General features: G+C 43.5%; 1 protein-coding gene across 1 annotated transcript; it reads left to right on the top strand.

Moving 5' to 3' along the window:
* Positions 1–3,338: 3,338 nt before the first annotated feature.
* ATP6AP1 (ATPase H+ transporting accessory protein 1) lies at positions 3,339–23,327 on the top strand. Its single transcript, XM_040324286.1, has 10 exons — positions 3,339–3,484; positions 10,142–10,268; positions 12,284–12,358; positions 13,427–13,620; positions 13,790–13,830; positions 15,061–15,146; positions 16,462–16,700; positions 19,244–19,279; positions 21,801–22,044; positions 22,591–23,327. The coding sequence occupies exons 1-10, from the start codon at positions 3,375–3,377 to the stop codon at positions 22,798–22,800; spliced, it is 1,362 nt and encodes a 453-aa protein (XP_040180220.1). The 5' UTR covers positions 3,339–3,374; the 3' UTR covers positions 22,801–23,327.
* The last annotated feature ends 801 nt before the right edge of the window (positions 23,328–24,128 follow it).

Below are 24,128 nucleotides of genomic sequence, written 5' to 3'. Positions count from 1 at the left end.
CATCTCTATGACCGTCGGAGGTCCGGGCGCGACGTTATGATGTCACGCCCGGTACGCGGAAGTAAACAATGCCGCAATCGCGGCTGTCGGCATTAGATTGGTGATTTCTTTTCACCGATCTAATGCCTGTAAGCCTTGAGGAAAGATGTGTGGTCTTATTGACCCCACATGTCTCCATAAAGAGGACCTGTCACAGTGATTCCTATTACAAGGGATGTTTACATTCCTTGTAATAGGAAATAAAAGTGATCAAAAAAAATAATATGTAAAATAAAGTGTTAAAATTAAAAAATGAAGTAAAATAAAAATAAAATTACAAATTATTTTTTTTTAAACGCCCCTGTCCCCGGTAGCTTGCGCTTAGAAGTGAACTTGCATGCAAGTCCCGCCCACATATGTAAACGCCCTTCAAACCCCACATGTGAGGTATCGTCGCGTGAGTTAGAGCGTGTGCAACAATTCTAGCACTAGACCTCCTCTGTAACTCGAAAATAGTAACCTGTAAAACAAATTAAAGCGTCGCCTATGGAGATTTTTAAGTACTGAAGTTTGGCGCCATACCATGAGTGCGTGCAATATTAAAGTGTGACATGTTAGGTATCTATTTACTCGGCGTAACATCATCTTTCACATTATACAAAAAAATTTGGCTAACTTTACTGTTTTGTTATTTTTTAATCCATGAAACACTTTTTTTCCCCAAAAAAGGCATCTGAACAATTATTGCGCAAATACCGTGCGAGAAAAAAAAGTTGCAATGTCCGCCATTTTATTCCCTAGGGTGTCTGCTAAAAAAAAAAATATATAATGTTTGGGGGTTCCGATTAATTTTCTATGGAAACATTTTGATTTTTACATGAAGGAGACAAGTGCCAAAATAGGCCCGGATGTCAAGTGGTTAATCAATTGGTGTTTGTAACCCTAAAAAAAAAAATATATATATATATATTCTGGCAGCCCCTCCTTTTTTTATCTGGCAATAATTCACTCTCCAAGTGTTTGTTTAAAAAAGATGCTTCTAAATACCTTATTTCCCAGTTATCGTCAGGCCGGTCACATGACTCCCGGCCACTCTACTATGATCCATGGCTACAGTGGCAGGTGATGTGACTTCAGGCCGACATCGGAGGGAGAGCTCAGCTCCTCCCGTTGTAGTCCTGGATCGTAGTAGCAGAGCGGCCGGGAGTCAGGTGACCGGCCTGAAGATAACTGGAAAAAGGTATTTAAGGGCATCTTTTTAAACCGACATTTGGAGAGCGAGTTATTGCCCTATAAAGGAAAGCCATTTATAGTGTTAAAACCACTGTAATGTCCGCCCCACAGCAGTTTTGCTGCTGCAGAGTGGCTCTCCTGTGCAGAACCCTGCATATACAATATGTGCGATTCTGCACTTCCTCCTCTGCTGTGAATATTCGCAGCAAAAACTGATCTGCGGGCATCCGGCACTCAAAATCCTCTAGCACACGCCGATTATTGGTAATCCACAGAGAACTGGCATCTGCCTATGTAAACAAGGCAGATTTCAGTGCTGACAGGGAGGAATGGATTTTAGGTTCCTGTAAAGCAGGGAACAAAATCCATTACTTCCCCCTAGTAAAAGTGCCGCACCCAGAACACACATAAACGCTAGCATGGCACACGGTTAACCCTTTAATCGCCCCTGATGTTTAACCACTTCCCAGCCAGTGTTATTAGTACAGTGACCGTGTATATTTTAAACACTGGTCCCTGTAAAGTGTCAGTTAGTGTCCAATTGTCCACTGCAGTTCGCAGTCCCGCCATAATTCACAGATCACCACCATTACTATTATGATAAAAAAAAAAAATCATAACTATATCCCATAGTTTGTAGACGCTATAATGTTCACGTAAACCAATCAAGATACGCTTATTGGGATTTTTAACCAAAAGCATTTAGCAGGATGCATGTTGGCCTAAATTTATAAAGAAATTCGATTTTTCTGGGTATGTTTTATAGCAGAATTTTTTAATTATTTTTTTAAAACTGTCGACCCTTTTTTTTTGCTTACAGTGGGAAAAAATTAAAACCGCAGAGGTGAAGAAATACCACCAAAAGAAAGCTCTATTTGTGGGGGGGAATTTTTTTTTTTTAGATTCAGTGGCCCAGATTCAAGAAGCAATTGCGTCTGCGTAACCATAGTTACGCAGCGCAATTGCTTATTTGCGCCGGCGTTTCGAATGCTCCTGATTCAGGAACCTTGTTACGCCGACGCCAGCCTAAGATATGACTAGCATAAGGCTCTTATGCCAGTCATATCGTAGGCTGCATTCTTACGATGGCCACTAGGGGGCGTTCCTGTAGTGGTCAGCGTATAGTATGCAAATTGCATACTAACGCTGATTCACTACCCTACGCGAGCCCTGCGTACGCAGTTTACGTTGTTTCCGTCCGTCGGGTTTCGCCTAAGGCTGCTCCTGCTATTAGCAGGGGCAGCCAATGCTATGTATACCCGTCGTTCCCGCGTCGCGAAGTTTCAATTTTACGTTGTTTGCGTAAGTGAATCGTGAATGGCGCTGGATGCCATTTACGTTCACTTTAAAGCAAATTACGTCCTTGCGACGTCATTTGCCGCAATGCACGTCGGGAAAGTTTCCCGACGGAGCATGCGCACTACGTTCGGCGCGGGAACGCGCCTAATTTAAATGATCCACGCCCCCTACGGGATCATTTAAATTACGCGCCCTTACGCCGGGCATTTTTGAGGAGCGCCCACGCAAATTACGTGGCTACTGCTTCGTGAATGAAGCGTAGCGCAAATGATTTGCGGGGGCGCAGGGCAAAAACGGGACGCTGCGCCTCCATAAGGAGTGCGCAGCGGTACCTGAATCTGCCCCAGTGTTTTATGAGAATCTGCAATTATCAGTTAAGCTGGATACACATCATACAACTTTTGTCATTTGATTTCCTTTAGATTTACCTACATCTATGTAGTACAAGGGCCTGCCTGATTGCATACAAATGTAAAAGTGTCTATGTTGACCTCATACCGTATTATTATATGGTTTTGGTTAATGAATAGGATCCAAGCAGATGTTTTAGGTCAGCGCTTGGTCACTGTATGACAACCAATATGATTCTAAATGTACTCGGATAAGAGAGGTTATTGGGAGTGATAAGACGGTACACACTATTTTCACTCATCGGTCAATTTGCATAGAGCAGCAACCTTTGCTCGGCGCATGCGCATTGTATAGCTTTAAGAGGCTAGGCACACCTTCCAACAGCCAATCAGGTCCTCCGTGCCGCTCCCCGGCTACTTGTGATTGACAGCGTCGGCTTCCAATGGGCGCGGCCGATGTCACCTGATCGCCACTAGTCACATGATAGAGCTGTGAGTGTCAGAGGCAGGAAGATGGCGGCTGGTCAGTTTGTGTTGCAGCTCTCCGCTCTGCTGCTGGTGGGGTTGCCATGGCAGGTGACTTCCTCCCAGCAAGTGCCCGTCCTGCTGTGGTCCAGCGAGAGGTGAGAGCCGACGTCATAGAACCCCCAGTCCGGTGTGACATTGCGAGGGAGATCTGTGTATGATAATGAATGGTGGGGGGAGGGGGTCTGTCCTCCCTCATCTCATCTGTACACATCACTGCTTCATGTCATAGAATCTGGGTGCCATGATCTGTCCTTACACCACATGATGGGGTCATGTCATCTTATTAATGCACATGATGTCATTATTCACCGTGTGATGTCATCCAGTAGTATTACACTGGCTGGTGTTTTATTGCTGGGTGCCTTTAAAGGTTATTATTTAATCTGATGAGTATCAGGATTTACCTAATTGGCAGAGAATCACATGACCCATAGATCTGGTCAGAGATTGTGTGATCCCTGCAGATTGATCACCTCACCAGCTATGTGTCCCCTAACACCTCTACACATCACTGAAGAGGACATGCTTGTCTTACTGTTAACATTGCCTCCAAAATCTGATTTGTGTCATGGTTGGTAGACTTTTTATTTTTGTGTTTTGTTTTTTTAGTTAACAAGGTCGATTGTTAATGTACATGGGACTTGCGTCAGTCTTCTGTGTCATCAAGGGGGTCACAATATTGCATGTAATACTAGGAGAGACACCCAGGGACCGCCGGCGCGGTAGAGGGGACGGCCTGTCTGCCACCATTACAGACCTTTTGCCATTTCATGTCATCAAGGGGGTCACAATATTACATGTAATACTAGAAGGAATGGCCCTGGTCCCCTGGCGCAGTAGAGGGGTCAGCCAGGGTCTGCCACCATTACAGACCCTTACCGATCCATGTCATCAAGGGGGTCACAATATTGCATGTAATACTAGAGGCAACGACCAGGGTCTGCTGGCGCAGTAGAGAAGATGGCCATTACAGGCCCTTTGCCAATCCATGCCCTCATTCCCACTACTGGTTTTTAATATCCGTCAATCTATTTTATGCAGTTGTGTATTTCTTTAAAAATTATATAAATGTATTTTCACATACAGCTAGCAAAGGTGGCAGAATTCTTCTTTATAGCAGCCTGATATAATTCCCTATATAATGGCACTCGAAGAACTATCACTACAGTTTTTAAATCCATGTGAATCCCCCAGGGAGCATAGTACATAGAGCACTTGATCCTATTTTGATCCGTGCCCGGGTTGTTGATCTGCAGTAACCTTTTTTTACATTCGGAATAAAAAGGGTGCCCGAGCCAGTGATGTGCTTTAACTCCCTCAGTGGAAACACCCATAAATTGGGCTTTAGCCTTGGGTGGAATCGCAGCATGATCTGGGGGGGTGGGAAAAGTAGTTTTACTGTACAATACACCATGGATCAGAATGGGGAGCAAGTGCTCCATGCATTATTTGGTCATGTATCACAAGGATATAAAAATTATGACAATAGTTCTTCTTTGAAGTGGGAGAGAGAGGGGCAGCACTAGAAGAAATTGAGCTGTTCTGTAGCACACATGTAAATCTGAAACCCGCTGACAGGAGGAGAGGGCAGAGGGATAGCTTTTTGAATATGCTGATCATTTATTGTGCAGTCAGCGGGTTGGGGTGCCTTCTGGATATCTGCATCTCAAGACTGGCTTATAGAATTGTAAACGCTTGCAGCAAAAGTTTGTGTGTTTAAGCTGAACTACTTGCAGGACTATGAGCTCTTATCTTGTCAGTAGTAGGAAGGTGCTATTGCCTACAGCAGAGCATTCTATAACCATTTAGCTTACATTGTACCATACATGTCCCGGAAGGCCCTTCCAGCGGTTGGTCAGGGTTTGCCCCTTTGGTCGTGTTTTTAAAAATGTTGACACCCTCCAAAGCTGGAGGTTAGCAGTTTGCCCAATGTTGGTGCGTGATGCAATGCAGGGCTGGAGAATAGACAGGTCATAAGTTCCTGTTTCCATCTATAACTTCCTAGTATCTGTTCCTGGAACCAGTACATGATCTGAGTGCAGTGACAGGAAAGGTCTAATATGACCACCAACCTGATTACTAAAACAACTCCTCAGGGGTCAGTGGGCAGAAATTGGGCAACTACAAGCCAAGATACACAGACATTGTGGTTCATTTTACTAAAACTGGTGAGTGAAAAAATCTGGTGCAGCTTTGCATGGTAGCCAGTCAGCTTGTAATCTCAGCTTGTTCAATTAAACTTTGACAAAAAAAAAAAAAAAACTAAGCGGATTGGTTACCATGCACAGCTGCACCAGATTGCGCATTCGCAAGTTTTAGTAAATCCACCCCACAGAGTATCTACTACATACAAGACATGGCTGATCAGATGCATCATGCAGACGCCTGCTCTCCGCATGCGCCAATGTCATGGGTCTTAGTTTGCATTTGGTCAAAATGTAGTAAAATCTGACATTTGCAGCTATGTTTTTTTTCTTTTATGTGTAAACCAGAGGAGACAATATAAAAACATTATTCAGGGCTCGACAAATCCTGGTCGCCAGGGCGACTAGAAATAGTGTCCTGGCGACTTGGCTTTTTTTTTTGTGAGCTGGCGCCATCTGGTGGTGAGCCGTTGGTATTACAAGTTATTACCACCAGGTGTGAGCTGGCGCCATCTGGTGGTGGCCGTTGGTATTACAAGTTAAGCATTACAAGTTAAACAGCAATTCTAATGTAATTTTTCACTGCCATCTTCTTCCCTCTAATTAGAACCCCCAAACATTATATTTTTTATCCTAACACCCTAGAGAATAAAATGGCGATCGTTGCAATACTTTCTGTCATGCCGTATTTGCGCAGCGGTCTTACAAGCGCACTTTTTGGGGGAAAAAAAATTACACTTTTTTTAATTAAAAAATAAGACAACAGTAAAGTTATCCCCATTTTTTTTTTAATATTATGAAAGATAATGTTACGCCGAGTAAATTCATACCCACCCAACATGTCACGCTTTAAAATTGCGCCCGCTCGTGGAATGCCGACAAACTTTTACCCTTTAAAATCTTCATAGGCGACGTTTAAAAAAATCTACAGGTTGCATGTTTTGAGTTACAGAGGAGGTCTAGGGCTAGAATTATTGCTCTCGCTCTACCAATTGCGGCGATACCTCACATGTGTGGTTTAAACACCGTTTACATATGCGGGCGCTGCTCACGTATGTGTTCGCTTCTGCGCGCTAGCTCGTCGGGACGGGGCGCGTTTTCTGGCTCCTAACTTTTTTAGCTGGCTCCTAGATTCCAAGCAAATTTGTCAAACCCTGCTCGAGTATAAGTCGACCCGAATATAAGCAGAGACACCTAATTTTACCACAAAAAACTGGGAAAACATATTGACTCGGGTATAAGCCTAGGGTGTCCATCTGCATGCCTCACTGTGCCTCGCTGTGCCCATGCCTCTAACACGTTTAACATGGGAGTATATAGAAGGGGTGCCCGGCTTTTAAAAATCGGTGCTCCCCAGCCATAGGCCCCCCAGACAGCAAATGTTGCACACTTGAAGAGTGGGGCTATATGTGTGCCAAGTTTGGGGACCAGGGGACCTACGGCCGGCCAGTACCGGGTCCCCAAAGTCCAGGAGATCAGGCGCAAAAAGGTGACTCGAGTATAAGCCGAGGGGGGCATTTTCAGCACTGAAAAATGTGCTGAAAAACTCGGCTTGTACTCGAGTATATACGGTACATTTTTCTGAAGCTGATCCAATTAGGCTGGACTTGCACTTTAAAATTATAGACTGATCATTTATTTGACAGGGGATCAGATACCTTTTCCCCCCTCACTGTATTAGCCTAATCTTCCACTATAATCCATCCAAAACCAACGAAAAGCCAATGCGGTAGTAGACTGACTTGGTAATATATTTTATACAATGTTTTTCATGAGTAGAGACACTAAAGTCAGAGTGAAACACTGCGTGTGTTGTATCATTATACAGTATAGCCATGACATAAACATAGGTTATTTGCCCAGAAATCAACATTCCATCCATCCCGTAAATGTTTTCCATTGTCGTGCTGGACACAACAGCCTTTGTAATAGTCTTGTGATGTGGCTTTCTGATTTGCTGCAGTTCCTGGAAAAAAGTGGATCATGTGCCATGACCATCTGCCACACTGGCTTTGCAATCTGTACAGTGTGGGAACTCTAGTGTGATAGAGATACATGTAGGTGCCTTTTTATTAGGTTTGTTCACTCGGATGGCTGAAGGAAGGGGTGGTAAAAACAGGTCACATTGTTACCATCCATCCTCCCAACTGCCACCCCAGAATGTGCCATGATGGCCGCTCGGGTCTGTTTACATTTGTTACGATGCTTTGCACTGCAACAGTGCATTTTTAATTCAAGCAAGACAGGCAGCACCACCTGTCTAACTTGTCCCTTGAAGTCAATTAGACTGGACTGCAACCACGTGCCAGACATGGCTATATATTGGAAAAAATCCCCCTGGGGATCCAAAAAAACAGTGTGCAGGAGACGGCAATGCTGCCTCTTGAATGTCTGTTACCGGCTATAAACCTCCTTTTTTTAAAACGAAATCCACAACAGATTGCATTTCAGAGGGATGGTAAATGAGCCCTTCAACTGTTACAGATGGCATTAGTGTAGTAGCTCCATGTAACGAAATCAGAATTCAGCCTTTAGAGCAGAGGTTCTCAACCTGGGGGTCGAATGGCGATATGCCAGGGGTCACCGAATCCTGGGCTGTTTCTGAAGCCCACACCACTCTCCTAGTCTTTTTGCGACCGAGATAGAAACACCACTGTGTAACACTACCTGTGATTATAGTTGCCATTAAAAGTCCCCACTACAGTTCTTGGATCAGCAGATGACCTTGATCAAGAGCATCTAAGTTGACTCATCCCAACTCCCTGCCAGCACTGCCACTCATCCCAACTCCCTGCCAGCACTGCCACTCATCCTAACTCCCTGCCAGCACTGCCACTGATCCCACCCCCCCCACCAGCACTGCCGCTCATCTCATTCCCTCCACCAAGGAGTAAGAGAAGGAATACAAATAAAGAATACATGGAAAGGAGAGAAAAAGAGGGGGAGGAACAAAGAAAGGGAGAGAAAGAATAGGGTGGGGAGGAAAAAAAACAAGAAATTAGGATAGAGAGAGATAAGAGGGAAAGAAAGGAGAACAAAGAGTGAGCGTGGTACATCCTAAAATGTACCATAAGGGGTTTTAATACTGTATGAGTGGAAGGGACCCAGGGAACGCTAAATGTCCGTGGGTTAGGGGCGCAAATTACTTGGCCTGCCTTGGGTGCTGACAACCCACGCTACAAAAATAATTTTGCTTTTAGGGGTCCCCACAAATTGTAAAATGTATCAAGGGGTCACGTCACTAGCACGGTTGAGAACCACTGCTTTAGAGGGTCTGTACCCACTTTGCGTGCATGCTCGCCAATAGCCTGCTTTGACTGTAGCTATGCTTAACTGTAACATATGCTATAGACTGCACCTGTTGCCTTGTTACTTGTAACTATCCATTCACAGCCTGAATTCCTGCTGAATTTTCTGACATTTGAGCTGTGGGTGGCTTTGTCGGCACCCCCTGGTTTTACAAATGTAAAATTGACTGTTGGATAAAATGGGGAAAATTTGCACTGATTATCAGTGTAAATGTCACTGACTGTGTTGATGGGGGGAATCTAACGATTTTGATTTAAGGAAAGAAGATTGCTTTATCTATGGCGGGGGTAGGCAACCTTTTGAGCAGTGTGCAGAAACATGTTTTCAAAGAAATTGAGCGTGCCAACTTCACACCCTCAATCACAAATAGGATTTTTTATAAAGTAAATGCTGTAAACTACTTTAGTAGTGAAAAAATTTACAAAAAAATTAACATCCTGCACTCACGCCTCAGATCAGCCCCAATTCCTGCAACTCCACACCTCAGATCACTGTACCCCCCCCCCCCCCCCCCGTTTGCATCTGCTCCGCCACTGACTGTACCCCCGTGCGCATCTGCCCCGCCACTGTACCTCCCTCATCTGCCCCACCTGCTCTTTCTAAGATTGGTAGTAGCAACCAAGCGAGTCCTCTTCCTCCGGATGGGGCGAGCAGGACTGTGATTGGCTTTAGCAGTGGCCAATGATGGTCCTCCTCCACCTGGAAACAGGGACTGCTCTGCTGCTGGGGAGGGAGCAGAGCAGAGTAGAGCTGCACGATTCTGGCTAAAATGAGAATCTCGTTTTTTTTTTTTTTTTTGCTTAGAAGATAGATCACGATTCTCGCGGAGTAACATCATCTTTCACATTAAAACAAAAACATTTTGCTACCTTTACTGTTTCTTTTTTTTTTTTTTATTCATTGAAGTGTTTTTTTTTCCCCAAAAAATTCATTTGAAAGACCACTGGGCAAATGCAGTGTGACATAAAATATTGCAGCAATTGCCATTTTTATTCCCTAGGGTCTCTGCTGGCAAAAGTGGCTTGGTGTACCGCTTGCGCCACCAGTGCCAGGGGTTGCCCACCCCTGATCTATGGCATGCTTCAGAAACTGATTTCATATTATTGGAGACTGTTAGAGGTTGCTTTTATGTGGTAAGGGCCCCCTCCTTTTAGAGAGAAGTGAAATGATTGGGCAAATAACAGATTTTTGTTTTGTTGAAAAAAAAATGATTGTGGTGCTTATTATACAGTACTTGTAGCTTGTTAGTGCTTTTATGAAAACTGTTTAATTCTATTTATTTACTCCATTATCTGACAGTTCCCTGTGGAACAACGAGCCCATCACACATGGAGGTCATGTGACAACTGATCGCCAGCTGGGTCAGTACCTGGACTCTGCCCTGAGTAGTGGACCCCGGAATGTCTTGATTTTCCTCCAAGATAAGGTAATCTATATGTACGCTGTCACATCAGTTTTCCTGCTTTACTAATTATTTTGGGTAAGATTGAGTCTCGTCTTTGAGGTTCTTTGCACAAAGGGCAGCATGTTTGCAGGAAGTTTCTATTATGACTCTGGGACTGGACATGCAGTGATGGTAAGAGAAGACCCGTCCTGGCTCTACACTCCACCTGCTCAGTGCAATCAACGTGCTTTAGACTTCTGAGGAACGGTGGTAGACCTGAAATTCTGAACTGAAAGCCACTAAATGCATACTTGGCCCACCTTGTCACCTTATCACAATCTTCTGTACACAGTGCTTGATGAGGGAGTCGGCTCCCACTCTTTACCTACATGCTGATGTTGCGGGTCTGTTTTAAAGTGGTTGTAAACCAGGGGTTGACAAATTTGCTTGGAATCTAGGAGCCAGGTAAAAAAGTTAGGAGCCAGAAAACGCGCCCCGTCCCGACGAGCTTGTGCGCAGAAGCAAACACATACGTGAGCAGCGCCCGCATATGTAAACGGTGTTCAAACCACACATGTGAGGTATTGCCGCGATTGGTAGAGCGAGAGCAATAATTCTATCCCTAGACCTCCTCTGTAACTCAAAACATGCAACCTGTAGGGTAAAAGTTTATCGGCATTCCACGAGCGGACGCAATTTTGAAGAGTGACATGTTGGGTATGAATTTACTCGGCGTAACATTATCTTTCATAATATAAAAAAAAAAAAGGGGGATAACTTTACTGTTGTCTTATTTTTTAATTTAAAAAAGTGTAATTTTTTCACAAAAAAAGTGCGCTTGTAAGACCGCTGCGCAAATACGGCGTGACAGAAAGTATTGCAACGATCGCCATTTAATTCTCTAGGGTGTTAGGATAAAAAATATATATAATGTTTGGGGGTTCTAATTAGAGGGAAGAAGATGGCAGTGAAAATAGTGAAAAACAACATTAGAATTGCTGTTTAACTTGTAATGCTTAACTTGTAATACCAACGGCTCACCACCAGATGGCCCCAGCTCACAAAAAAAAAATATGTTTTTTTTTGTCCCCCTTCCAATTCAAGTCGCCAGGACCCTATTTCTAGTCGCCATGGCGACCATGCGCCCGGGATTTGTCGAGCCCTGTTGTAAACGTTAATTATTTTTTTTTATTATTTTTAAATAACAAACATGGCTATACTTGCCTGCTCTGTGCAGTGGTTTTGCACAGAGCAGCCACAATTCTCTTCTTCTGAGGTCCACCCACCGATGCTCCTGGCCCCCCCTCTTCATCGGGTGCCCCCAATCTATCCAATGAGGCTGGATCTGCTGCGCTTGTGCATGTCATTGGATTGGGCACCGGTAAAAAAAAAAAAGGGGGGGGGGGTAGACCTGCAGCACAGGTTTTTCACCTTGATGCATTAGGGTGAAAAACCTTAAGGCTTTACAACCACTTTAAGCCGGCAATAGATGGTCCGAATCTCGGGGAGTTCAGCAGGAACAATGTATTGGCAGGCTAAATGTAGTACAACAAGTCTGCCTGATTTCTGCCCCCCCCCCCCCTTTTTTTTTTTTTTTTTTTTTTTTTTTTTTAACAAGTAGATGCCTGTTGGATTTTACATGCAATTATTGCTAGAGGCTGTTATAGCCACTAGCAATAATCTGTGTTTTCCTGGCAGGGATGGCTTTCCCCACCGGAAGAACACAATGGCTCCATGGGAGGGATTCCCCTGTCAACATAGTCTGTGACAAGGGTGTTTTTTTCCTTTCTTGCAACCTGTGTATGCAGGAAAGAATCGCTCCATCTATGGCCGGCCTTACTTGTGTTTTTAGACCCAAAGAGTAACAGCTTTTTCTAAGTAGTAGTTTATATGTTCACAAATGTCCTCAGTGTACTAATAAGGATTGTGACCATAGGTCAGCTGTTGGTGTATGATTTTGCCATCTGCAGGACCCAAATACTTTGCAGCTATATTTGCATGTTATCTGCTTTCTGTTCCCCTCTGTGCTCCTGTCACATAAATCTGTTATTTTCTAGCTGAGCGTTGAAGACTTTACAGCTTTTGGAGGAGTCTATGGCAACAAGCAGGACAGCGCTTTTCCCAATCTAGAAGTAAGTGAAATCTACTTGTTATGTTTTGTGCTGCAGGGCATATTTAAAAAATGGTGAATGATGGTTTGACACCACTTCAGCAGCCTCCAAAATTCTTATGCCGCGTACAGACGGTCGTTTTATGCGATGTAAAAAAACGTAAATTTCATTGACCGTGTGTGGGGGAAAACGTCGCTTTATGTCTTGTAAAAAAACGACAAATAAAAATTGAAGCATGCTTCAATTTTATGTGTCGTTTTTCAAAACGTCGTTTTTTGTGTCCCAGAAATTGACCGTGTGTAGCAAAAAACGACGTTTAAAACAACGTTTTTGAACCCACGCATGCCCAGAAGCTAGTTATGAAGCGAGCTTCAATGGAAAAAAACGTGGTGAACGTAACCTCGCTTTGCTAGAGCATTGTGAAAAAAACGATGGTGTGTAGGCAATGTCGTTTTTGAAAATTGAAGTTTCAAAAACGTTGTTTTTTACTTCACAGAAAACATCATTTTTTTTTACATCGCATAAAACGACCGTCTGTACGCGGCATTAGACCCCTTTCACACTGGAGCGGTTTTCAGGCACTATTGTGATAAAAATAGCGCTTGCAAACCGACCCTAAACAGCCGCTGCTGTGTCTCCAGTTTAAAAACCCCCGAGGGCTTTCACCAGCAGGACGATAAAAAAAGTCCTGCTAGCCACATCTTTTGAGCGCTGTGTGTACTGCTCCTCCACCGCTCCTGCCCATTGAAATCAATGGGACATCGTGGCTATACTGCCGTCAATGCACCTCTGCAGAGGTGCTTTGCGTCGGTTTTTAACGCTTTCTCGGCCGCTAGCAGGGGGTAAAACCGGCCGAATAGCGATGAGAAACTGGCACTAAAACTGGCGGCGCTTTACCGTCAATGCGCCTTTTCAGAAAGGGGATCCTGCATATTTCTCTCATGACAGGTTTGCTATAAAGCAGGGGGAATCTAGATGTTGCTTTATTGTGGAACTACAGGTCTCAGAATCTATCGATATTCTCCAGGTGGAGAACAAATTTAGGACTGGCGGGGAGGTTTCTTTAATTCCTTGTTTCTCCAATTTTAGAGCATTATGGAGTCCTCACCTTCTTCCCTGGTGCTGCCTTCAGTGGACTGGTATGCTGCCAACATCCTTCCCACCTACCTTAAGGAGAAACTGGGTGTCAGCCCACTTCATGTGGATCAGTCTACCCTATTAGAGCTGAGACTGAATAAAAGCATCCCATCGTTGCTTGTCGTAAGGTTACCCTATGCTAGTAGGTGAGTCTTAAAGGAATTACAATATTATCATTTTTTTTTTTTTTTTTAAATGGTGATTATGATGGGATTAGTTGGCAGTGTACGAGATCTAAACAGCCACAGACCAGCTAAAAGGTAAAGTGGTTTCAAAATATGTATTCAGTGAATATTCTTTCTTTTTCTTCTCTAGTAATGGAGTAATGGCAGCCAAAGATGTCCTCCGAGCCAATGGTAAGCCTGCATGTAAAGCCTCATTCTTGCATGCCTGCTGGGAACCGTGATATTCTTAGATGCGGGTAGAAAGTGAGATGGAGATACAGTAAAAGATCTGGGAGTTGTCTTCTCTTTTTTAGTTTTGGCCTCTGATGACCGTTTCATGTCTGCAATTTTCTTGCACTTTCACACCGAAGTGACTGTACACATGGATAGCAGATGAAGACAAACATCCAGCACTTGTACATTCCAATGCTCACCACACCAAATGGAGCTACTGGAGTGATCTGTCGGGGACAGCAACATCAAGTCTCCAAATTAGGGCCAATTGTCAACTTTATTTTGAGCGCCGTGTGGTGACAAGGACCCAAGCTGAATGTATTTCTTTGTCACTGCTCACCCACCAGCTGTAAGGTTTGCAGAAAAAATAAGTTTAATACTGAGCTCCAAGCAGCCAACTCCAAATCAATATAATGTATGTTCACTTTCAGCTGGCAGATGTACCTGAATCTTTCTTGACTTTGCTCTTCTATAATCTGCTGTCCTCTTTGGGGGTGGGCGTGCGTAGGGCTGAACAGTACACCAATCCAGGCTCTGCCGCATTTCACTTCCTAAAAGACGAGAAAGCAGCACATTCAGTGTCCAGTTATTGGCTTGGATGGGTCACCAATCAGGCTGTATGGCTCAGCTGCAGTAGTCTGATAGGTCTAAGGCAGTGTTTCTCAACTCTAGTCCTCAAGGCGCCCCAACAGGTCATGTTTTCAGGATTTCCCTTAGATGAAATGGCTGTGATAATTACTAAAGCAGTGAAACTGATCAAATCACCTGTGCAAAATAATGGAAAGCCTGAAAACATGACCTGTTGGGGCGCCATGAGGACTGGAGTTGAGAAACGCTGGTCTAAGGCAATATAAGACCTGGTTGTGCTGTCTGCCAGGTGTGTTTTGGATTTTGGGACTTGTTAAAAATTAGTTTAGGGTAGAAACGCTGTTTGCCAGGAGTTCAGTCTGCAGAAAGGAGGAGCCGAGAGCATCGGTGGGAGACCCCAGACCCCAGAAGAAGCGGATTGGGCTGCTCTGTGCAATACATTGCGCAGAGCAGGTAAGTATAATAGGTTTGCTGTTTGTAAAAACAATATAATTTAATTTTTTTTTTTTTTTTTTTTTTTTTTTTTTTTTAATCTTAAAACTAGCCTGAGCTAGTGCTACTGCAATCAGTCATTGATCACTTCCTTTCTTGCTATTGCAGATGAAGTCATTGGACAAGTCTTGAGCACGCTAAAATCAGAGGGTGTGCCTTATACTGCTCTTCTCACAGCTCTCAGGCCATCTAGGGTAAGTGTGTGTTTTTTTTTTATTTTATTTTTTATTATTATTACAAATGGTAAACCAAAAAACACACACAACAGGTGTCGCAATGCACTGGAAATAATTTTGGGGTTTTCCGTTTGCATTCAGATAGAAAAATGTTTGTAAAATTCATACTTTAGCTGTTAAATTGGTAGTTTCCTTGTGCTCACAGGGGTGCAGCTCTATGTAATGGTTTTGCATAGAGGAACCCCCAATCATTCTCTTCTTAGGTCCCCTGCCGGAGCTCCTGGCTCCTACCCTTCACCGAGTGTCCCCATAGTAAGCTGCTTGTTATAGGGGCACTTGTGCGTGCCGCTTCTAAAACCCCCTCCAACCTTCTCTGTCCAAGTTCACATGTTATACATTCCTTGACTCCCAAAGGCCGTCCACACAATCTGTGTACAGAAAGAGTTGTTGTTAAATTTTAGTTTTGGAGGCTTGTCTTCATCAAAAGAAACTGAGTTCTCAGCAGCTGCCTTGTCAAAATTTACCAGCCCTTGTAATTATGCCCGTAGGGAGTAATAGAAGCTTTTTCTTACCGCTGGGACAATGTAAAAGAAACACATAATGCTGGAACTACACTTGAGGGGGGTTTGTCATGATGTATGTTTTAAAGCCCAACTCCAGGTCTCTTGTGGCTTTAAATAACAATATAGAGCACTGTGGGGGAGATTTAATAAAACTAGAGCACTCCGAATGCGGTGCATGGTACATATCGGCTTCTAACTTCAACTCTTTGAATTAAGCTTTGACAATAGAAGCTGGACCATTCACAAAGCGCAGTGCACCCCACGCATGCACAAGCCTTGCTTATTCAAGATGCTGGCGGCTTTACCTGAAGCGATTGAACAATTGGCTCAGGTGAGGACAGCCCTGGATCCAGGGGCAGGTAAGTGTCCTTGTATTAAAAGTCAGCAGCTCCAGTATTTGTAGCTGCTGACTTTTAATTTTGTTGATGAGGGGGGAAGACTGGAGCTCTGCTTTAAGCAACTTTCCATCACAAGAATAATCAACTGAATGCAGGCGACCTGCGAGAAGCAATGTATACATTTTATACAACTGTTCAGAAAACCATAGTCTTGGTACAGTGCTGGAAGGCACCCTGTTGTTGCCAACCTCTAAGAAAGTGACTTAAACAAGTATACTCTTATTGTGCCAACTTCCCTGACTGTTTTCCCGTTCTTCCTTATATATATTTTTTTTTCACCCCCTTTCGTTAACATTTTTAATCTTTTATGCAATTTTTTTTATTTTATTTTTTATAAAACTACACAATGCATTTTTAATTTTTTGTCTTCAGGTGAGCACAGAGACTGATTTTGGGGTGGCTAATCTGAGGCGTCAGCTGCTGGCCGCAGATACTCCAAAATATCCACCTGTGTCTTTCAATAACACGGAGAACACCCCGTGTATCCTGTTTTGGGCCGTTAACATAACCCTACACATTGAAAACACTGTAAGGGATCTCACTGGGAGTACCTTCTCTAGAACAGACCCACAACTTACTGAAGGCTCCAGCTGCAACCTTACTGACTCAAGGTGAGTGGATAGTGCTATTGTTAACCACTTGACCTCCGGAAGATCCCCTCCTACCCTCTTTCATGACCAGACCATTTTTTGCAATACGGCACTGCGTTACTTTAATGTGCTACTAACGTTGTGTGTTATTTTTAAATAATAATAAAAAAAATAAAAAATGGCATACTTGCCTGCTCTGTGTAATGGATTTGCACAGAGCAGCCCAGGTACTCCTTCTTGGGTTCCTCGCTGGTACTCTTGTCCCCTCCCTTTCTAGTGCCCCCACAGCAAAGTAGCTTGCTATGGGAGCACCTGAGCTGAGATGCTGCTCTGTGTCCATTCAGACATGGAGCTGCGACTCGGCTCTGCCCCCTCCCTCTCCTGTTTTTGGCTCACTGACATTGACAGCAGCAGGAGCCAATGGCGACCCACTTTTGTCTCCAATGAGGAGGGAGAGTAAATGAGGAGGGAGACTGAGGGGGGATGCTGCACACAGGTTTTTTAATCTTAATGCATAGTTGTGCGACGCTGTATCCAAATAAAATGTATGCCCTTTTTTTCCCCCCACAAATATAGCTTTCTTTTGGTGGTATTTGATCACCACGTTAATCTTTTTTGTTTTATAGCGCAAAAAAAAAAAAAAATACATTTAGGCCAATATGTATTCTGCTACATGTGTTGGTAAAAAAATCTGTTCTAGTCCCTGCTTTGCAGAGACACAGACCCCTGCTTTGCAGACCCCCCCCCCCCCCCTCTCAGAATTGAGATCAGCCTTCTTTACATAGGCACATCTCGGTTCTCTCTGTATTGCCGATGATCGGTGGGTGCCGGAGGACATCAAGTGACCAGCACCCGCAAATTGGCTGCTTCTGTGACATTATCTGAGCATAAGCTGCTCACCGGCGGCACATACGCCCCCCCTGCTAGTGGTGGAAGTGCTGGATCACATATGTATACGTTATACACAGCTGTTGCCCTGTAGCAGTAAAAGAGCAGTCAGCGAGTGGTTAAGAACGTTATGTTCACATTGCATTAAGCTGTAGAGGTGTGACTGTACTGTAAATGCCATGTGTGCAAGAACGTGGTAGAAATCAAGTCAAACTATTGTGAAATTCAAACACACAAACTCACTACTTTTAAAGTCCTAAAAAGGACCAGCATTAAATACCTTTGTTTTTAGAAACCCTTCCCTTAAAGTCACTTGGTGGCTGATGAACTAAATTCTTTGTAAAAACCACTCCCAACTTTTTTTTCCTGTAGAGTGGAATGGGGAGGGGGTATCGTTTAGACAAAGTGTGGAGACTTTCTCTCCAATTGAGACGTAAGGCAGTAAAATCTATCATTTTTAACATGCAATACCAAACCAAATATTGCCTGGAGTTGAGAGAAGTATGAGCAAAGCATTTTTGGCCTTATTTCCCCTATGGGTCACAGGAGTGCACTTGGTTTTGAACTCCTGTGACCCAGATTCAGCTGACAGCGGGCTAAAGTCTGCTGTCAGCTGAGGTCACAGATCCAGTCCAGGCTCTGCAAGGATCTCAACAATAATGTTGGGAACTGACCAGATGCCTGGCAACTAAGGGCCAGATTCATAAAAGAGATACGACAGCGCATCTCCTGATACGCCGTCGTATCTCTGAGATACGATTGTCGTATCTATGTGCCTGATTCATAGAATCAGGTTACGCATAGATATCCCTAAGATCCGACAGGTGTAAGTGACTTACACCGTCGGATCTTAGGCTGCAATTCTAGGCCAGCCGCTAGGTGGCGATTCCATTGCTGTTGGCGTAGAATATGCAAATGACTAGTTACACCGATTCACGAACGTACGCTTTGCCCGTTGTTTCCGTAGAGATACGCGGCGTAAAACTAAACCTGCCCTCTAGGTGGTCTAGCCAATGTTAAGTATGGCCGTCGTTCCCGTTTGAAATTTCACGTCGTTTGCGTAAGTCGTCCGTTAATGGCGCTGGACGCCATTTACGTTAACGTCGAAACCAATGACGTCCTTGCGACGTCATTTAGCGCAATGCACGTCGGGAAATTTTAGGGACGGAGCATGCGCAGTACGTTCGGCACGGGAACGCGCCTAATTTAAATGGTCCCCGCCCCATTTGAATTAGGCGGGCTTGCGCCGGGCGGATTTACGCTACGCCGCCGCCGCAAGTTTACAGGCAAGTGCTTTGTGAATCAAGCACTTACGCTGAAAACTTGCGGCGGTGTAACGTAAATGTAATACGTTACGCCACCGCAGCGTAGGGCGATTCTACCTGAATCTGGCCCTAAATGCCTAAACCAGCTGCTCCCACCCTCTCCACAGTCTGGCGCTCCAGTGAGTACTGGAGGCGCAGATCATAGGGCTGGTGACTGACAGTCACCACTCTCTGCTCCCTGAGAACTGAGCGATCAGTGGTCATGTGATCACTTGGTTCTCGGTCTTGGAGACAGCGAGGGATGGCTGCAGCATCACCAATCTTAGGTGAATTTGATTGTTTTTTTTTTGTTTTTTTCCCGCACTTCTCATATAAAAAAAAAATATTAACATATTATTTTTCCTGTTGCAGGCTAGTCCTCAATTATGAAAATGGATTGAAAATGATGTAAGTATTAGCAGGATTGCTATATTTAAATAGAATCCTGCTGTTTTCAGTGTGCATAAATTTTTTTTGCTGTTGTGATATTTACCTAAAAGTAATATTCAATGGATGTTTATATTTTCCCTGCTTGCTGTCCCATGTTTTACATCAAAGCGTTTCCTATATAGATTTTGGATCTCACTGAACCGCTGTCAAAATAAAAGCAATTGCAAGATAAACTGTACAGAAAACACATTGCTTTCAAACTATTAGCCTAGGTTTAGACCATTGCGGCCTGAAAGTTGCACGATTTTGATGTGACTTGAAGTAATGTCTGTGTATTCTTGAGGTCTATGGACATATCCAAGTAGTACAGGGGCTACTTTGAAGTTGCTGCAACTTGAAGTTGCACAGATATGAACGGTACTTATTGGAAATCATGGGGTACAATTTTTCATGTGACTTTGCAGTCCCAAGTCGCATTAAAAGCCGCACTAGTGGAAACCTAGCCTTAGAGAAAACTGTTAAACTTGCACTGAAGGAAGGATAGTAACTTGCATGCACTAAAAAGCAGAAGGCAGAATTGTAATATGTAATGAGCAAATACTGCTGTACCAATATAGATTTGTAATTTGACTTTTAAAAACAAGTGTCATTTAAAAATAATTTATATATATATATATTATATTTTTGCTCAAATTTAACACAGTAATGTCAGCATTTGGATATCTTGCAGAGTGCCCTAGAACCCTCAAACGTGCAAAGCATAATGTAAACCTCAACATATGTCCCAAATTTACATGGTGATACAAAACAAAGATACGACGCGGGAACTTTGAAATTACGCAGCGTATCAATAGATATGCTGGCGTAATTCTTCTGTGGATCTGGCCCAAACTGTTTATACTATACTGGCTTGAAGGAATGTAACTTTTAATATATGTAGAGAAAATTATAGCGAATTTGGGGGACTTTAAAGATGCAAGTAAATACAAAATATATTTGTTTTGTTTACAAATTTTTATTATAATAATAATAATGAAAGGTTGCACAAATATAATGACAATGTAATCAATAATAGAAAGTCAGTAGAATAGTACATAGTATATCATTCAGTCAAAGTTAAATTAAAGTCAAATTACTTTGAACGAAATATATTTGTATATTGTACATTATTAAAATTCCTTTTAGTAAAATAAATGGGTTTCAACAAACGCATATATCACATTTCATGTGACAGTTGATGCTTCCACTTGACATGTTTGGCCAAATTCTTTGATGCATATAAAAACAAATAAAATAAATCTAATTATTTGATAATTGATACCCATACTGTAAAAATCCTGACAGCTCAATAGACTACTGAGGGGATTTAGGATCCAAGAAGGAATCTTGAGTTCCTAGGTGAACCACAGGAGCATGCTGAGATTTGATTTGGATATCTGGATTACCCAATCCGTATGGTATTAGGGGTTCACGGACTCTTTATATGTCTCATTCCCTGCTCTCTTCATTGAGGCTCCAGCATGGTTTTAATATATGTACTCTTCAAACTTTGGGTTTACTAGATTAGATCTGTTTTCTCAAGTCTATGTTCACAGGGATCTAGATCTATAGCTAGATTCAGTAAGAGTTAGGCCGGCGTATCAGATACGCCGACCTAACTCGGAATCTGCGCCATCCTAAGTTTAAGTGTATTCTCAAACAGAGATGCACTTAAACCTGTCTAAGATACAACGGCTTGCGCCGTCTTATCTTAGGGTGCAATATTTAGGCTGGCCGCTAGGTGGCGATTCCATTGAGTTCGGCGTAGAATATGTAAAACACTAGATACGCCTATTCACGAACGTACGCTTGCCCGTCGCAGTAAAGATACGCCGTTTACGTAAGGCATTTTCAGGCGTAAAGTTATTCCATCAAATAGCTGGACTAGTAATGTTAAGTATGGCCGTCGTTCCCGCGTTGAAATTTGGAAATTTTACGTTGTTTGTGTAAGTCGTCCGTGAATAGGGCTGGACGTAATTTACGTCCACGTTGAAACCAATACGTCCTTGCTGCGTACTTTGCCGCAATGCACACTGGGATATGTACACGGACGTGTAAAAAACGTCAATCGCGTCAGGTCACCCCCCATTAACATAAAACACGCCCCCTCAGCCTAATTTGAATTAGGTGGGCTTACGCCCGCCGCATTTACGCTACGGCGCCGTAACTTAGCAGGCAAGTACTTTGTGAATACAGTACTTGCCTAGCTAACTTACGGCGGCGTAGTGTAAATACGATACGCCGCCGCAAAGATGCGGCGGGATACTTGAATCCAGCTACTAAGTAATTTTGACAGTGATCCCCTGACATAAATGCCATGTTAAAAAAAAAAAAAAGTCTGCTTCTTGTGGATTTGTTCACAGTGAGAACTCAGATGGGTTTTAAAAAATGTTGCATAAAATGCTCATTGGAATCATATGGTTCACAAATGATTCTGTCTTATTGAAACTTTTACTGTTCCTCCCTTACCCGCCCCCCCCCCCCCCCAATTTTGCTACAGATTCCATATGGGCAACCGCCGGTACAGCGTGTCAGGACGCAATTGGACCACTTTGAACCGCATAGAGGTTTTTAACGAAACTCACAATGCTACATTCATCGCTCCCCAAGCAAACATGCCCAGCATCTATTCCTTCCACTGCCAGTATGTCAGCAGTCTTTCCACATTTGGTCCAATCCTGATCAATAACAGCAGCCGAGACTCTCCCGGAACAAAGTGGAATCTCCACATCACCGAATTCCAGGTAAGCCAAGCTAGAGTCGCTTCATGGTTCTCGCACACCCTTTATTTGTTTTTTATGAATCATTCGCACAGGTGCACAGACCCCATACAATCGTGTAGAGGGCTGTGTTTATCTACTCTGGAGGCATCGGTGGTCCATTGTCAGCCTGGTAAAATTCAACGATCTTCATGGATCATGGATCTTCAATAACATCTTTGTGTACATCTTTGGTAAATTGATGCATTGACAGACTGCATTCAGAGTCCTGTGTCAGTCCTGCATGGATGTACACACAGGGGTGCGTGCAGATCAGTGCAGTCCTCAACCTATTTTCACAGGCTGGCTACATGAACCACCTGCACCTCTTGGGCGGATGCACACAGCCTTCCACTTGGATGTATGGGCTTGTGTGAATGAGCCCTAAATATAAACTTTTACCCTCTTTGTCATGAATGAATTAACCGCGTGTCAATCTGTGCAACTACCAAGATTATTGCATAGTTATTTGCAGTATCTCAGTTTTGCCAGCAGGGGGGTATCTTGACTCATCTTGTCTTATTATACCAGATCCAGGGCTTCGACGTCACCGGTCTCAAGTTTGCCTACGCCAGCGACTGTGCCGGCTTCTTCTCTCCTGGCATCTGGATGGGGCTCGTCACCACGCTGCTCTTTGTCTTCATCCTGACCTATGGGCTGCACATGGTTATGAGTCTGAAGACCATGGATCGCTTTGACGATCCTAAAGGACCTTCTATCGCTGTACCCCAGACTGACTGACCCTCCTGTTCCTACACAAGTCCATCTAGCGATCTGCCATACCTGAACGTCCTTTTGATTTCCATTCATCTCTACATCCCCACTGCACCTACATTCCAGACTTTTCTTTTGGGCTTCTGTACATGTCTACGTGTGTGTGTGTGTGTGTGTGTATGGTCTTATGCAAGAGCTGATGGGATGTTCTGTACATACACTTCACAGAAATTTAAAAAGCTCATCGGGCAATAAGTTCATGAGGGAATGTGAACAGACCTTCTTTTCTTTACTTTAATAGAACTTTGGTAGGTAATGCTTCTGTTTTAAAACTTTTCTTTGATTTTCAATGAGTGAAGGAGTGCATCCTAATGCCTAAATGAGCATCCAGCTTGTCAGTTCACTACTGTAACTACACTTGGGCATTGGTAGGGTTCATACATGTTTAGTATGCTAGTAAATTGGATTTTAATCATAAATCATGACCTAGCAAGTTGGCTGACAGGAAAAGAGCAATCTCTCTTAAAAAAAAAAAAAAAAAAAAAAAAAAAAAATGGTATTAAAAAGAACTAGTCATGACTGAGCCCATGCAAGAGCCCTTAATATTCAAACTCAAAAAAGTGTGCAGGCTTACGTTATGCAATTATACTTGCATTATGAAATGCGTTCTCTTATCTAGCTTAGAAAGACCCTGTATCCAGACCATTTGTTGAACAAAAATGTTCCCTTAAGATTTGTATGAGCATTTATTGTGTTTTTATGCATGTTCTTTACCTGTATTAGCCTCCCTTGTGTCCAAAAACCCTGAGACTGATGCTGGGCACCACCATCTTGGATGGGAGTTCAGCAGCCCTTGGAGATTTAAAGGGGTCTCTCTACAGCAGGGGTGTCAAACTGGCGGCCCTCCAGCTGTTGCAAAACTACAAGTCCCATGAGGCATTGCAAGGCTAACAGTTACAAGCATGACTCCCACAGGCAGAGGCATGATGGGACTTGTAGTTTCGGAACAGCTGGAGGGCCGCCAGTTTGACACCCCTGATCTACAGTATTCCCCCTTGCTGCGGTAATGTAGGGAGGTGAGGAGATGGGCACAGGAGCTGATCCAGCACAGAGTAATTAGACACACCCAGAAGAAAAGGCTAGGATGTTCAAGGTGAGAGGGGGGGTTGTGCTTGGGAACTGACTATTCAAACTTATAAGCAAGTTCAGAGGCGCCTGTGTGAAATGGGCCTAAGACTTCAGGTAATCTCTGAGACCCCTTTTACACTGGGGCGGTTTGCAGGCGCTATTGCGCTAAAAATCGTGGCTTCAAACCGACCTAAAACAGCGGCTGCTGTTTCTCTAGTGTTAAAGCC

This window comes from Rana temporaria, chromosome 9 (assembly GCF_905171775.1).
Source record: "Rana temporaria chromosome 9, aRanTem1.1, whole genome shotgun sequence".
NCBI classification, from domain to species: Eukaryota; Metazoa; Chordata; class Amphibia; order Anura; family Ranidae; genus Rana; species Rana temporaria.
This window is presented reverse-complemented; position numbering and strand designations above follow the sequence as displayed.